A 17339-nucleotide genomic window follows, 5' to 3' on the forward strand; every position below is an offset into this window, starting at 1 on the left:
TGTGGAGGTTCACCCATTCATTCTATTCTGTTGAACTCCACACACATGATTTTTGAGGAGAAGAATGCCAAGACTTAGGACAGGAATAGAACGATACGAAGTCAGTGAAATATTTCAACTTGGTACTTTTAAATAATTCTTTGTAATGGTAATAAATGTCTATATCCATCACAAGTCTATAGGCCTTTCCTAGATGGACTGACATCATCATTTACGTGGAAAGCCTTGTCTTCGTATTAGGTAATGGACGTGGCTCCTCCGCTAACAGATAAGCTAGAGGCACAGTGCAGCAAAGCTGAAGGAATGTGACTTTCCAGCAGATATTTCTATATGTTTGAACAAGAGAGTTATAAATGCTACCTATGGTACCTATTTTAAAGAGGCCCAACTCAATCAAGTCATGGCAGTCTGTTTCTTGAGCGGGCAGCTGTATCTAAGAGCACCTACAGACTCTGGAGGTCCAGGCAGGCGTCCAGCGGTGGTGGAATCACTGGCAGACGAGAACTGGCACAGCCTGCTGCTCCACACACAGGAGTCTGGCTCAGCAAGTGTGTGGCACGGGGCGTCTCACAAAGTATCCTAAGATTTAATTTTTAAATCCTATGAATGATGGTTAATTTGGCTTTCAACCTTTTTTTTTTTTTTTTTTTTGTAGAGACAGAGTCTCACTTTATGGCCCTCAGTAGAGTGCCGTGGCCTCACACAGCTCACAGCAACCTCCAACTCCTGGGCTTAAGCAATTCTCTTGCCTCAGCCTCCCGAGTAGCTGGGACTACAGGCGCCCGCCACAACACCCAGCTATTTTTTGGTTGCAGTTCAGTGGGGGCCGGGTTTGAACCTGCTACCCTCGGTATATGGTGCTGACGCCTTACCGACTGAGCCATAGGCGCTGCCCGGCTTTCAACCTTTTTATACATGAGATCATTTTTGTAACAGCAGACAATTCTTGCATATCCACATAGTAAGAGCCGTATTTTTTGTATCTTTGCATAGTTGAGGAAAAGTTAAGCACAGGTGGATTCACAGGTATCTTACAATAAACCTGTGAAACACACCCTGAGAAACACTACCATTAGTGTTGAGGGCAAATCCCACATCCAAACTTTTTAGTTCTTCAGTGTCTTTGCTACCGATGAGTTCTCCGTGAACACTGCATAGGACAAGCGCTCAGCACTCCCACTTGGTTCACGGTTGTCCACAGTGTTAGAGCAAAGAGCGAGAAGAGATTCATCGTATTCTGTGTGGCGGGCCACAATCTGCCTCTGAAGCAACACAATTTAACCACGCTATCGCTATCAATTATCATCTTCAAGTCCAGAGAAGACTGGCAGCTTACAAAGATACAAAACACAGCAAACAGCAGACGTTAGGAGAAAGGAAAGAGAGAGAAGGAAAAACATAAGGTCTCAAAATGAGCTTCCAAGGACACTGTTAACTGACCAGCTGCCAGGGTTTCCTCTGAAGGTCGACGGCTAGAAAATCTGGAGCTACATTTCTGTGTTACTAATTTCAACGAGTATTCACAAGGGCCTTATACACGGTTACTGTCAGAGTAATCTGACAAAAATTAAGGACACATGAGTAGTTTGTGGAGCAGGATTTGAACTCAAGGCATCCAGTCTAACCTGCTTTGAAATCATTATGGAATTCTTTTAGCACTGAAGTTAACATCCTTTTGTGAAAGCTTAGGATTTAAAAGGGCAATGCTGTGGGCTATTTATCTCTGCTGAGAAGCCAAAGCAGCAGAATGATGTAAGCTCACAAGAGAGTGGCGGCCAGGACAAAGAAGACAGGGAGGGAACGGAAAGCAGGTGTCCCTTAGAAAATCATCTTTCTAAACGTGTCCCTTAGAAAATCATCTCTCTAAACGTGTCCCTTAGAAAATCATCTCTCTCAGAGGTTCTTTTTCTAATTTCTTCACATTGCAAACTGTGGCGGTTTAAGTAAATATGTCTGTAAGTTCTTTGATACTCTTTCCTTTAAGATGAAACCAAGTTCCCTCCCCTTACAGGGTGTGCTGGATCTAGAACCTCACTTGCAGAACGGAGTGGGGCACAGCGTGCAGCCCTGGGACAGCCCTGCAAGGCCTGGCTCTCTCTTCTGGGGCACTTGCTCTGGGGGAAATTAGCAACCATTGTGGGGACAAATGGCATAAGCAGAGGCCATGTGGTGAAGAACAAGACCCAGTGGAGAACTGAGGTCTTTTTTGCTGACAGTGATGTGAAGGAGACGTTTTGGAAGTGAATCTCTCAGCCCCAGTAAAGCTTTCATGACTGTTACCCAGCCCTACGGCAACCTCACAAGGGTCCTGAGCCAGAACTACCCAGCCACGTGTCTGATATATCATTTCTGACCCTTGCAAACTCTGTGAGATGGTATAAACCAATCAATGATTTGGTTTATAATACACAAACCAACAAACATACCTCCAAAAGCAACAAAACAGAACAAATCAAAACAAAATAAAAATTCCTTACTTAGAATTGCTGAAGGACAAAGAAACATCCCGGACCAGCTACTCTCCTGTAAGCAAAGTTCTCCTCACACTCCCTTAACCCAAAGACATCAAGGCATTTCAATTCACTTCTAAAGTAATGTCCCATGATTTGGAGTTTAAACATGTATATTATTTACTTACAATTTACTTATGTAAAAAAAGGGAAGGTAAAAGTATTCAAAACCTAAAGTTACAGGAAACCTCCTGAAAGCAAGGTGAACAACTGAATGAAAATATTGGCTGAAGGCATTGTCCACCTCGCTACAAAAGGCAGAATCCTAAAATCCAGCTTTACAGTAGGGAACAACCACAGACGATTAGGAGGCAGAAGTGCACAATTTAGACATTAAACGCAATTACTTAAAAACTCATTTTGAAAGAAGACATTTGCTAGCATTCTGATTCCGGAATTGGCAGCCTGCTTAGGCTACGTACAATCAGCGCAGGTTATACAGCACACGGGGCTGAGTACGGCCGGGAAGCGCGGTTTGAGCTCCGTAATTTCTAAGCATAGCAGACACTCCTCAAGCTTTCATTCTAACACAGCCACGATGATCAAGCCAGAGCAGAGACGCTTCTTGCCATTCAGATACGATGCGATCTCATAACTTTCCAGGGTCTACGTGCCCTGCTCCTTTGCTCTCCCCAGGGTTTTGCAAGCCCCGGCACAGGACAGATAGGAAGCCTGCCTGACAACAGATGCCAACTTCTGTGCAGGTGGCTTACAGCCCCAGGCCTGGGCAATCTGCCTCTGCTATCAGCGCCCCTTCTCCCACAAAGCTCCTCGTGAAGTTGCAATTTTAAAAGAAATGTTTCCCATCAAAATTCAATGGCCTTTTATAAGCACATACACTAGCTTTCTTTTCCAGCCCGTGTGAAATTTAGTATCAGGCTTATTATCCATTTGTCATTTTAACCTTTAATTTAGGAAGCCTTTTTGCGTTTGAGTTATGCTTCCTTCCCCCATAGATTCATTCAAGAAGCCGTCTAGGTCACATGGTTTGACCTCTCGGAAAAACACTTTCCATGTTTCTCTTCCTGCTTCCCTAAGAGGCACTATTAGTTTTTTTTCATCTCTGCATAAAATGATTTTTATGACATAACAACATTTCAAGTTTTCTATGTTAATCTTCATTTTATTTCTTGAAATACTTAGGCAAACAATGTCACTAAGACAGTGCTGGTGGGAAATTCTCTCTCTCTTTCTCTCCTGTCTACGTGAAGCTTACTCTAAAGAGGGAATAATTGTTTTCTCTGACTTAGCTGAGCACGGGAAGAAGGGCCGGAAAGTCTGGCCTACTAGAGCAAATGCTTCATAGGCAACCAAAGCAGAAAAATCTTAATATGACTCTTTCCCCAAGAACAAACTTTTTTTTGAAACTGGGGTCTTACACAGGAATTTACAATCTATTTTCTTACACATCACTTTCAAAGAGGTCAAAGTTGAAAGGGAAAATGAAAATGAAATAAAAGTCTAACCCAGCCTACTTGCAGATGCAAACAGAACACCCCAGCGAACACCCTCCCGGGTGCAGGTGCTACTCACCCCACAGCCCAGACCGCTGTCCCTCTCGCAGGCGACTCTCCTCTGGCCTGGCTCGGGCAGCAGCCCCGCTCCGCAGCCAGGGCGGGGGCACAGCACGCCCCCCATCTGCAGCACACACTCCTCGGCCCCGTACTGCTGGTAGCGGCTGTACTGCAAAGGGCGAGAGCAAGGGGAGCTTATCAGCGTGATCACACACAGACCCTGATGCACTGCTTCAGCCGGAGGTTAATAGGGGTGTGTGGGATTGCTGCTTCAACCAGTTTCAGTGAAAATGTGTGTATGCATGTGTGTTTGTGTTACTTTTGTGTCTGTGCACGTGTGTGTGTACATGTATGTGTATGTGTGTGTGCCTGTGTGTGTGTGTGCAGGGAACCACGGAGGAGAAGCCAGTGTGGCTGAAGTGCTTGTGGAAAGAATCTTCCAAATTCAAACTGGCAGGATGGATGAGTGTGGTGTTTACTCTTTGCATTTTGTTTTCAGAAAATAGATTTTCCAAAGTCTGGCATTATATGACACTGCTTCTACTGAGCGTATTTGAACAATCTTATTTCATATAAAATTTAAGGAATATATTTATATATTAAATGGTGGACGCGTACCACTGTCAATCTTATAAAGTAATATATTTTCATGCTTATCTGTATTTGAGATTCTGCAAAGTTTTGTGATCATGGTGAAAATAGGCCCAATATTCTACCTCCTGAAAACGTGTGGCAACCCCCCCGAGGTGTCAGTGAGGTGTCAGCTGGACGCAGCAGAGCTCACGCCAGAGCAACGTTTCCTTTCACCACTGTTCTCCTTCCCTGACCTCATCTCTCTGTGCCGCTGTCTTGCTCCATTTCCTTTAACGGTTTCTCCAGCGGCAGCCCCAAACCCAGACTCCCGGGGACCATCTGCAGGCTCTTCTTCCTTGCAGCCCCATGTGATTGTCCTCTGTGCATTACAGGATCATATTATCCTCAAGCTCAGATCAAAACCAATGGATTTGCTCAGTTACCAGTTAATGTATGCAGCCTTTACTGAGACCTACTAGTGCTGGCACTACCGTGGGTGTGGAGGACACAGGAGGAAGGGCGCATGTGCCTTGGCCCTCCTGACAGCACGTGACAGCAAATACCGGGAGTGCTTCCAACGGCAGCAGGCAAGGAGGAGAATGCATGGAAAGGTTCCAGGGGACGTGGGGTTCAGTTTTAAAGGGGTGAGTAGAGGATGCCGTACAAGAAGGTGCATTTAAGAAAACGTCTGAAGATTAGCAAAGCAAGCCTCTGCCTGGTGCCCTGGGGGACCAGCATTCCAGACACACGTGACAAAGGGCCCAAGGCCATTATGTGGTTGGCTTGCTCGAGGTCCAGCAGGGAGGCTGGCGGCAGGGGCAGAGTGAACAAGGGGCAAACAGGAGAAGGCCGGACATCTGGGGTGTGGGTTCCCGAGAGCCACTGTGAAGACTCCGGCTGTTATTCTCAACAGTGCTGGAGCCCTTGCGGACTGTTGAACGGGGGTGTGACACAACGGATGAGTATTTTAAAGACATCGGCTGATATGTTTGGAGTGCAGCCCGGATGGTCAGGGTAGAAGCAAAGCAGCAGGTGGGAGCTTGTCCCAACGCTTCTGTGAGAGATGGTGGAGGCTGGAGCCAGGAGGTCATGCCGGGGACCAGTGGTTAGAATTCTGAGCGCACCGTGAAGGCAGAAACTGCAGCCTCTGTGGCAGAGGGGACGCGTGGTGTGAGGCATGAGGGAGGAGAAGTTGGGTATGAGTGTCCCGCATTTCCCTGAGAAGACAGAGAAGGGGGAAACTGTGGAAGGGAAAAGAAGTGTGTGCAGGTGCGGATGTGTGTGCATATGGGTGTGTGTGTGTGTGTGTAGGGAGTTGAGAGAAGAAATCATTTTTTCCCTGGTGCCCGTGTTCACCTTGATAACCTGTCACACAGCAAAGTCACCACATCCAGTAGCCCATTGAATGTACTGGCTGGCATGGACTTTAGAAGAAAGGTATGAGGGGTAAACACGAATTTTGAGTAATTAACACCTGGCATCTCAGCCATTTTCTCATTTGTCTGGCTCCAGGAAAGAGAAAGACAACCTGGTCGAATTTTGCGAATATGAACACAGCATACATACAGTGGCCTCCACAAGGACAGGGTCTGAGGTCGCAGACGCACATACAGCGGCCTCCACGAGGACAGGGTCTGAGGTCGCAGACGCACATACAGCGGCCTCCACGAGGACAGGGTCTGAGGTCGCAGACGCACATACAGCGGCCTCCACGAGGACAGGGTCTGAGGTCGCAGACGCACATACAGCGGCCTCCACGAGGACAGGGTCTGAGGTCGCAGACGCACATATAGAGGCCTCCACGAGGACAGGGTCTGAGGTTGCAGACGCACATACAGAAGCCTCCACGAGGACAGGGTCTGAGGTCACAGACGCACATACAGCGGCCTCCACGAGGACAGGGTCTGAGATCACAGACGCACATACAGCGGCCTCCACGAGGACAGGGTCTGAGGTCTCAGACGCACATACAGCGGCCTCCACGAGGACAGGGTCTGAGGTCTCAGACGCACATACAGCGGCCTCCACGAGGACAGGGTCTGAGGTCGCAGACGCACATACAGAGGCCTCCACGAGGACAGGGTCTGAGGTCGCAGACGCACATACAGAGGCCTCCACGAGGACAGGGTCTGAGGTCGCAGACGCACATACAGCGGCCTCCACGAGGACAGGGTCTGAGGTCGCAGACGCACATACAGAGGCCTCCACGAGGACAGGGTCTGAGGTCGCAGATGCACATACAGAGGCCTCCACGAGGACAGGGTCTGAGGTCGCAGATGCACATACAGAGGCCTCTACGAGGACAGGGTCTGAGGTCGCAGATGCACATACAGAGGCCTCCACGAGGACAGGGTCTGAGGTCGCAGACGCACATACAGAGGCCTCCACGAGGACAGGGTCTGAGGTCGCAGACGCACATACAGAGGCCTCTACGAGGACAGGGTCTGAGGTTGCAGACGCACATACAACGGCCTCCATGAGGACAGGGTCTGAGGTCGCAGACGGCAGGCAAATGAGATCCTATGAACCCGTCCTACAAGGCTCTCTGGAAAATGCCATATGTGGTGCAATTGTCAGGGGATGAAATGAAGGTATGTCATGAAATGATGAATGATGAGACTGTTCACATAACTGAGAGATTTCACGTCAGCCATTACTGCAGATTCATTAGAGAATTCACACATAAATCTTCCGAGAGAACGTCCCAGACGGCCCAGTAGGGTCTGAGAAGCTGTGCTAGTGGCCTGGCTTCCCCATGGTTTGTGTTTACTTATCTTTAATAAAAGAGCCAAAAAGATGTCTAATGCAAACCACAGAATGATTTTTGCAATATGGAATGCTTCGCAAATTTGCATGTCACCCTGTGCGGGGACCAGGCTAATCTTCTCTGCACTGTCCCAATTTTAGTAAACATGATGCTGAAATTAGCACACACAGAATGAGTTTTAATGGTTGTAGATTTTTTTCTATTCTGGTGTTTTAGACACTGTCCAAAGATAGGGGTCTCACTTTCTGCAATCTTCCAACTCTGTAGTCCCATTTTTAGTAGGAATTTCTTCTTCCTGCTCCCCTTTTCTATTCTGAGCAATTTCTCTTCAGTGTGGGGCCCTGTTCTGAGAGGGATCTTCAGTTGGTTAAATGTGTGGAGTTCATGGAACCTATAGTGCTCTGGGCCTTTTAGACCTTACCACAGGCCTTTCACCTCTGCTTTTGTATCTGTATGCCCTAAGTTTAGAGTAAGTTCTTGTCAATGGTCAGTATATTGACAATTTTTCTACAATTCTACATAATTGTAGAACAAATTGTCATTTATATATGAATATATATAACAGCATATTTATATAAAACTATATATAACAATGAACTTATCATTATATTCTATAATTGTTCTACATAATTGTAGAATAAATTAATAAAATTTAATGCTATTAAGTATAATTAATTTAAAAATTCTTCTAAAATTATCGGTGGTAAATAGAATTAGTCACTGAGTGATTCAGGATGGTTTTACCTATATACATAAATTTTAAATAAGGTGCTATTAAGTAACTGGCTATTTTCTCATTTTTAAAAATAGGTCCTATTTATTTAATTTACTTAAGCAATTTAGTTATGACAACAGCTTTTACCGAGGAGAAGTGAACCTGTGGACTAAGTCCAGTGACACTTTGGAAATTCTTGCTGGCTGCATGCACAGTGGTCCCGAATATGGATGGGATGTGTCCAACTATGCTTTCCTTTCCATTTGTTAGCTAAAGAAATTACAAAACCATGTCTTTATCGTATTTATTCTACCTATGGTAAACTGCAGAGCACTTAAGCATATAATTCCTTTTCTTTAGGAAGACAAGTATTTTAACCTATATGCCTGGTGATTTTTGGTGAGCAAGTTCCAGGGCTCCATGGTCCTGTGGGGTGATGACAGTTAGCAATAATGTATTTTATAGTTTCAAATAGAGGAGGATATTAGATGTTCCTAAGAGAGAGAAATAATACGTGTTTGAGGTGATGGATATGCTAACTTACTCAGACCTGATCACTGCAAATTATATATGTCATAATCTCACTATATTCCCCATAAATATGCACAATTATTATGTGTCAATTAAACAATTTAAAAAGTAAAAAAAGAATGTCAACCATAAAGAAAAAAAGTACACACAACACCTGAAATATACCTACTGAAGACAGTACTTTTTAAATAAACATCATAAAAATTATAAAAAAAAATTTGACCTAGAAACAATAATGTGCTAGTATTTGTAGAAAACATAATGGCCTCAGGAAATAACAGACATGTAATTTCATATGTCACTAGCAAAGATCCTTACTGAGCTCCCTTCAAGAAATGAATCGCATTTCCACAGATTCCTTTTAACCACTCACTGGCACAAACTTGAGAGTCCAGTAGTGGGGAGTTGTGACAAGTTGTCCCTAAGTAAAACAGAATATCTCTGTCTATTTCAGTATAAATTCACACAGTAGTGGGAAGGTAATTAATGAATGGACTCCAGCTGGTGAAAAGGAATAAACATTCTTCCCTTGATATTATTTATGTTACGTTCAAGGGCTGTTTTACTTATCAATATTGATAGCATTTCATAAATACAACCAACTGGGAGGAATGTGATTAATCTGCAATGTGCGCTGGGTTTATATAGAGTCCATTCTCAAGTGAGCTCAAAAGCAGTACATCATCTAAAAATCACTCATGCATTGTTTGTCTTTGAAATGGACAGTAGCATCTCTCTCTCTGTATATAGATATGCTAATATTTACAAGTTAAACTTAAAGTTTCAAGCTTTCATTAAATCGAGTTTGTAGATTTTCATATGCTCTTATCAAGTGGATAATACACACAGAGATAACTGAAATAATTGAGTTGATTGCACAATATTTGCAAAATTTTTGAAAAGAAATGTCAATTTTAACAAAGCATACTACTCTGCACTTAAGGAAAACGAGAAAAACGTTTTCTCCTATTTTTCTTCAGATTATAGACATTTTATTAGGACGCCCCACCTAGGTAGAATCTTGACTCATTGCTATGCTTTATACTTTATTTATTTAGTGAGCAAATGATTTAATCTTTATATGTATAGTTATAGATCCTTTTAAGAACAGGACATATTCATTTTAAATCATAAAATTCATAGAGGTTTCAATAAACTCCTATTTTAAGAATCTGACGATGAGTCATGGGCGAGTATAATGAAATAGATGTTGTGCTTTCTTGTCTGTAGGCAGTTAGAAGAGCTGGGTTTAGGTACAATATTGCTCTGTAACGAAGCAAAGGTGACAGGTTCAAGCTCCAGCATGAACCTGTGACCTTCCTCATTCTTGCCGGCTGCTGACTGCCTGGTGCCTGCATTAGAGGATGTGAGTGGAGTGGTCACCTGAGGGGTCCGTGGGGAGGAACATCCCACTACTGAACACCATTCTAAAGGCCTGTTCTCTGTATGAGGGGATGGGCTGCTCCACCCTGATGTTTAATTTGCATGTTTTCATAGGACCGGAAGGCAAGAAAAAAAATCTCAACTGACAAATGTTCTGTCAAAAGGAATCAACACTTGTCAGCAGTCTGGAAGTGGCGAGTCCTGAGCCTCTAGGGGCGGCTGGCTTTGTGCGGAACCGTGTTCTCAGGAGTGTCCTCTGGGGGGCACTCAGGTACAGCTCCTGCCTCCTGTGTTTTCTCCCCTAAGTTCTGGCTTCTGTCTTGGTCAAAAGCATGTGAGGGCTCCCAGAGGCGGGCGTCTCACTCCCGTGGGGCAGAGAAGTCCTGATCAGAGCTGCTGCCCTCCAGGGACTGCTCTGTGTCCAGCACCTGCGCCTGCACCTGACATTCTGCCGGCTCAGTTTCTTCCCTGTCCACGGGATGAGGCCACAGGTCATAAAGAAGTAGAGTCCTTTGCTGAACTTCACAGACAGGAAATCCATAACCCGGCCATAGAGCTCAGATGTGATTCTAGGCACCACCCTGTCCTCAATACCAAGTGACTCTTTTTTTTTTTTTTCTTTTTCTTTCCTTTTCCCCTTTCATTAAAAAAAAAAAAAAAAATTGCAGCTCGTGATTCTTCAGCCAACTTTGAGGAACAAATGAAAAGCTGTTTATTACAGGACTTCCTCTTTAGGTTAAAAAAATACCTTGTTAAAAAATAACTTTATAGAGGAAAACTGACTTACGATTAAATCTTTCTCTTGCTATGCAGAGATGCCCTATTTTCTATTCATATTTGATTATTTTAAAAAATACTGCTTAAATTGTTGATAATCTTCATCTTCTTTTCCTTTATGTACAGGCCTTTAGCTGGAGAGAGTAAGAGACCGGTGGGCCCTGTCACACTGCTGGTTTTATTCTGTATTCTGTTGCTAATAATGTTTTCTTCATCCCTGGATATCTTTTAGCTACTGATGAGGTGAATTGGCTAGAGAAAGGGATAGGCTTTGTGCACTGCCTAGAAAAAACAATCATTAAGATGGCTGAAATCAAATGCAAGAACACCACATCAAACAATTAAACAATAAAACAAACAAAAAATAATTGGAGCAGCAGACTGTATCCTGGATTACAATGTTTGAAGCATTTTTCCTTTTTAGATGTTTCAAATGACACGATGCCAAGAAGCATCTCAGCTCCCCGTGGTTGTGAAACCTCCTGGAAAAGAGACCAAAACCAATAGGCCTCCTTGTGGCCCGTCCACGCTGTGACACTCAGGCGCAGGCCACGGAAGGGCAAGGCTGAGCAGGCAGAGCTCCCCGTCAGCCTGACTTCAGAGACTTCTCCAGACTGGAAACTCTCTGTCCTGGCAGGGCACACAGCAGACAGCCAGGTTGTTATTTTACACTTTATCCAGTCCCAGAGAAACAGCTCTGAGGGTCACTGGCTAGTTTGTGAATCCAGGAGCTTCACCCTTCAAATAAATGGGATTTGTCTCTAACTTGCACAAAAGGAACTATGGCTCTCGTCACCTGCACTGCCCTCCTTCCCCCATCTCCCTGGGATCTTCCTTTTCTCTAGCTTGTATGTCTTCCTTCTGCTCATCTTCTAGAAGCTCTTCATCTACTTCTGAAGCAACCATGATGGTTTCTAGGTGATTCCGAGGCCAGTGTAAGGGGAAGAGAGACACGTCCTCTGCGTGGGAGCTCTGTACAAGGCCGCGGGTGGGGAGGAGCGACGCGTCCTCCGCGTGGGAGCTCCGTACAAGGCCGCAGGTGGGGAGGAGCGACGCGTCCTCCGCGTGGGAGCTCTGTACAAGGCTGTGGGTGGGCTATGAAGTTGGTTAGTCCCAGTGAATATTTATTTATTTATTTATTTATTTTGCAGTTTTTGGCTGGGTCTGGGTTTGAACCCGCCACCTCTGGCATATGGGACCGGTGCCCTACCCCTTGGAGCCACAGGTGCTGCTCAGTCCCACTTAATATTTAATGGCCTGATTCGAACTGGGATGACTCCCACTGTTAGCTTCAATGATTTCCTGGATGGTATTTGATGGCTTTAGGTTTATTACTACTTACCTTTAAATCAAGTAAGGCTGTGACAGCCAGGAGGCCTTTGGAGTGAAGGCCAGTTAAGCTGCCCTAAGGCCAAGAGGCTCAGCTGAACTGAGGACAGCCGCTGGTCCAGCTGCCCACCTACCGCCCTCCCAAGATCCTGGGCATCATGCCTCCTGCCTCATTCCCCTGATCATGGCAGAGACCCAAGCTCCTGACTTCCCTGCCCACACTCTCGCCCTTCACGGGTCTGCGTGTTCCCCACTGTGAGCCAATTTCCACCCCTGCCTCCTCTCCTAAAGCCTTTCTTTGTGTCCCCTGGTTCTGCTCCATGATAAACCAACTGCCCTGAGGAATCAGCTTTTTGAAAAGTTGCTCTGTCCTCTTGGCACTAACTCAAACTGGGCCATCTCCCATGCAGTCTCTTAAATGAAGGCGGCTTTTTGTTTCTCATATATAAACTTTGAGGCCAGTGGTGGAGCTGGCTGTCTCCTGGCTCCTCAGTGGTGCTTCAAGGTAAACCCTTGGTCCCACTGTCCCTTGAAAACCCCATTGCTGCTGTGAGACCTGTGCCACCTGGCTTCCCACCCTCACTTCACTGCTGCCCGGTCTCCTGGACACAGCCCCTCACCCTTGGAAGATCACGGCTTCCGGCTGCAGCTCTAGCTCTGCTGCTGTTCTGGTCATCATTCTGGTGGCCTGAAGTCCTGTAAGAATGACCCATCCACCCACCTGCTCTTTCAGGCGTATCCACACATCCTGGTGACTTTTCTCTTACTCTTATTTTCTCATGATTCATCCGTGAGTCTTGACATCCTAAGAAATTGTACCACCTCTGAAATCCCAATTCTAACTATGTCTTTCCAACTACCACCGCTTATCTTTCCAGATCTCTTGCCTAAAGTAGGACCCAAAGGGTGGACATTGCTTAAACTTTTCAGCTCCCACAGACTTCTAATTAACTGACGTGACGTCTTCTCCCAGGCCGCCCACCCTCTCCAAGCCTACCTTCCTTTCTGATCTGACATAAACTCCATTATCTGCCACCAAACACCCCCTAGAAGACACGGATCTTCTAGGTCCTATTTATTTCACTACTCCAGGCCTGGAACAGATTGCCTCCATCTCCCTTGGGCGTGCACCCCTGTCACCAAACACTGCTGAACAAAGTGACACAAATGATGGCTTTTTCTTCAATTACTGATCACAAACTTTGGGCTCTTACCGCTGCCCCATGATGTCATTATCTTTCTCCAGTGTGTGTTTTCTCTTGTTTCTTCCCAAAAGAAAGAAATGAGTTGAGAGAAAAACCTTGGAATAAGGCTTGTGCTAAAAGCATAGGCGAGAAAAGATGTTTACGTAGGAGAGTAAGGGACATCTTTACACATGTTGGTAACAGCTACGGTAATTGGCAGAATTAAGACAAGTGAAATTGTGCTGGAAGAAAATCAATTTATTACTTTTATTTGGAGTTGTGCCAAGGCTTTGGTTTCTGAGACCAATGTAGGTCGGACCAACTCCCTCCTGCCTTTACTGGGACAATTCACTTTATATTTTACTGAGGAGAGAGGAGTCATGACTGATAGATTCATTTACTCAGCAAATATTTCCTCAGCTGCTTCTGTGAGCTGTGCACTCTGCTATATGGAGAAGCCACAGCAGCGTGAAACGCGTCCACCTTCCAGGAGCCGTTACAGGCTCCCCTCCTCTCCCACCACTGTCGCCTTCCAGGAGCCGTTACAGGGCTCCCCTCCTCTCCCACCACTGTCGCCTTCCAGGAGCCGTTACAGGGCTCCCCTCCTCTCCCACCACTGCAGCTGCAAACACAGCTGAAGCTTCCTCCTCAACACAGACTGTGGCCTCCTCCAGGGAGGAGTCAGGTCTCCATCTGGGCTGGATCCAAGTCCTTTCCGCTTCCAAAGCACTGCCCTTCTTTAGCTCTCTCCACTCTGTCCTGAATCTCCACGTCATCTGTCTCCACTGGAACCTCCCCGTGAGGACACAGGCTCTGGCCTCCTCAGTTTTAAAAGAACCCTCTGCATTTCTCTCTTTCTTTTCACAGCAAAGCTTCTAGAAGGGACTGTCCTTCTGTTCACTCTTCATCCCACGGTACTGTGGCTTCTGTCTCCAAGCCTCTGCCAGCCTGCTCATCACGGCCGCTGGGATCTCTGCCACGCGGCTGTCGCAAAGGACACTTCACTGACCTCGTCTTGCTCTGCAGTGCCATCAGCACGAGCAGCCGGTTACTCCTCCGGAAATAGCACTTCACTGGTTTCTCAGCACAGTGCATCCCTGGAGTTTCTTGTAATTTACTTGAGTTTCCTTCCTGGTCTCCTTTGCTGGCTGCCACTCCCGTACCCCATTTCCAAATGCTGGTGCTCTTAGGGTTGGTGCAATCATGGTCCCCCCTTTCTTGTTGCCGGTGGCCCAACTTTCTCTCTCCATCTCTGACCTCTGACTTCCACCTCCTCTGAGCTCCAACTCACACACCCGAATCCTGACTCATCACCTCAATGCTTCAGACACGTCCAACACATTCAGAATTGAATCCTAGATCCTGGGCCTCTGTTTGCACTTTCCCACAATTTTGATCATCTCAGCAAAATAGCACATTATAACTCCTATGTTTCCCTGACTCACAGCGAATCAATCACCACGCCTTTTGACATCATCTCTGGATGTTCCTTCCTTTCTTCTGCCAACCATCTTAACCCAGACCATGTCCATATGGTAATAAGATTGATGTTCTTAGGATGCAATTTGGACAATGTCAGGCCTCTCTGCCCAAAACTTCAAGGATTTCCCAGTGAGCTGAGAATCAAACCCAAACTCTTCACCGTGGCCTACTTGGTCTAGATGGCTTCGTATTCATCACTGTTCCTCTTACTATTTCCCAGTCGCATTATTTAGTGGCTTGAACGTAGCCAGCTCTTTACCCTCGTGGGGGTCAGTGAGCAGGCGCGTCCCTCTCTGTTGATGCCCCTCTATGTGGCCCTGGTACCAGCACACTCAGGAGCCGTGTCCTTGCAGCTTCAGTTTCAGGGCTCTGCGGTGGCTCCTTGTCTAGAGCAGCCACATCTCAACCATGTTTGTTTCCATCAACGATCACTACTGTTACCTGTGATGTCCCTGTTTATGGTTTTATCCAATACCAGCACAATAGTATTAGAAAGCATTCAATATATTTTTTTGGTTGAATGAAATTTATTTCCTTAAAATTCTTTTTTTTTTTTATTAAATCATAGCTGTGTACATTAATGCGATCATGGGACACCATACACTGGTTTTATAGACCGTTTGACACATTTTCATCACACTGGTTAACATAGCCTTCCTGGCATTTTCTTAAGTTATTGTGTTAAGACATTTACATTCTACATTTACTAAGTTTCACAAATACCCTTGTAAGATGCACTGCAGGTGTAATCCCACCAATCACCCTCCCTCCGCCCACCTCTCCCTTCCCTTCCCTCCCTTTCCCCCTCCCCCCATTCTTAGGTTATAACTGGGTTATAGCTTTCATGTGGAAGCCATAAATTAGTTGCATAATAGGGCTGAGTACATTGGATACTTTTTCTTCCATTCTTGAGATACTTTACTAAGAAGAATATGTTCCAGCTCCATCCATATAAACATGAAAGAGGTAAAGTCTCCATCTTTCTTTAAGGCTACATAATATTCCATGGTGTACATATACCATAATTTATTAATCCATTCGTGGATCAATGGGCACTTGGGCTTTTTCCATGACTTAGCAATTATGAATTGGGCTGCAATAAACATTCTGGTACAAATATCTTTGTTATGATGTGATTTTTGGTCTTGTGGGTATATGCCTAGTAGAGGAATTATAGGATTGAATGGCAGATCTATTTTTAGATCTCTAAGTGTTCTCCAAACATCTTTCCAAAAGGAATGTATTAATTTGCATTCCCACCAGCAGTGTAGAAGTGTTCCCTTTTCTCCACATGCATGCCAACATCTCTGGTCTTGGGATTTTGTGATATGGGCTAATCTTACTGGAGTTAGATGATATCTCAAAGTAGTTTTGATTTGCATTTCTCTGATGATTAAAGATGATGAGCGTTTTTTCATATATCTGTAGGCCGCACGCCTGTCTTCTTCAGAGAAGTTTCTCTTCAAGTCCCTTGCCCAGCCTGCGATGGGATCACTTGTTCTTTTCTTGCTTATATGTTTGAGTTCTCTGTGGATTTGGTTACTAAACCTTTGTCGGAGACATAACCTGCAAATATCTTCTCCCATTCTGAGAGCTGTTTTCTTGCTTTACTTACTGTGTTCTTGGCTGTGCAGAAGCTTTTTAGTTTGATCAGGTCCCAGTAGTGTATTTTTTTTTTTTTTAAGCTGCTTCAATTGCCTGGGAGGTCCTCCTCATAAAATACTCACCCATCCCGATTTCTTCAAGGGTTTTCCCTGTACTCTTTTCTAGTATTTTTATAGTTTCATGTCTTAAGTTTAAATCTTTGATCCAGTTAGAGTCTATCTTAGTTAATGGTGAAAGGTGTGGGTCCAGTTTCAGTGTTCTGCAGGTTGCCAGCCAGTTCACCCAGCACCATTTGTTAAATAGGGAATCTTTTCCCCACTGAATATTTTTAATTGGCTTGTCAAAGATTAAATAACGGTAAGTAGCTGGATTCATCTCTTGGTTCTCTATTCTGTTCCAGATACCTACTTCTCTGTTTTTGTGCCAGTACCATGCTGTTTTGATCACTATTGATTTATACTATAGTCTGAGGTCTGGGAGCATGATTCCACCTGCTTTGTTTTTATTTCTGAGTAATGTCTTGGCTATTCTAGGTTTTTTCTGATTCCATATAAACGAAGTATTATTTTTTCAAGATCTTTAAAGTATGACAGTGGAGCTTTAATGGGGATTGCATTAAAATTGTATATTGCTTTGGGTAGTATGGACATTTTAACAATGTTGATTCTTCCCAGCCATGAGCATGGTATGTTTTTCCATTTGTTAACATTTTCAGCTATTTCTTTTCTTAGAGTTTCATAGTTCTCTTTATAGAGATCTTTCACATCCTTTGTTAGATAAACTCCCAAATATTTCATCTTCTTTGGCACTACTGTGAATGGAATAGAGTCCTTAACTGTTTTTTCAGCTTAATTATTGTTGGTATTGTAACCTGAGATGCTGCTGTATTCCTTGATCCCTTCTAAGAGTTTTGTAGCAGAATCCCTGGTGTTTTCCAGATATACAATCATATCATCTGCGAAGAGTGAA

General features: G+C 44.8%; 1 protein-coding gene and 1 non-coding gene across 2 annotated transcripts in view; both read right to left on the reverse strand.

Annotated features, from left to right (window-relative positions):
* PRKN (parkin RBR E3 ubiquitin protein ligase) overlaps nucleotides 1–17339 on the reverse strand; it is a 1304782-nt gene that overhangs the window by 167300 nt on the left and 1120143 nt on the right. The window contains exon 9 of the mRNA XM_053591297.1: nucleotides 4044–4193. Within this exon, the coding sequence (XP_053447272.1) occupies nucleotides 4044–4193 (150 nt within the window). The remainder of the gene's footprint in view (nucleotides 1–4043; nucleotides 4194–17339) is intronic.
* LOC128586987 (U6 spliceosomal RNA) lies at nucleotides 7423–7525 on the reverse strand. The gene has a single exon (XR_008380431.1). It is a non-coding gene; the product is annotated as a U6 spliceosomal RNA (small nuclear RNA).

Source organism: Nycticebus coucang, chromosome 5, assembly GCF_027406575.1.
Source record: "Nycticebus coucang isolate mNycCou1 chromosome 5, mNycCou1.pri, whole genome shotgun sequence".
Classification (NCBI taxonomy): Eukaryota; Metazoa; Chordata; class Mammalia; order Primates; family Lorisidae; genus Nycticebus; species Nycticebus coucang.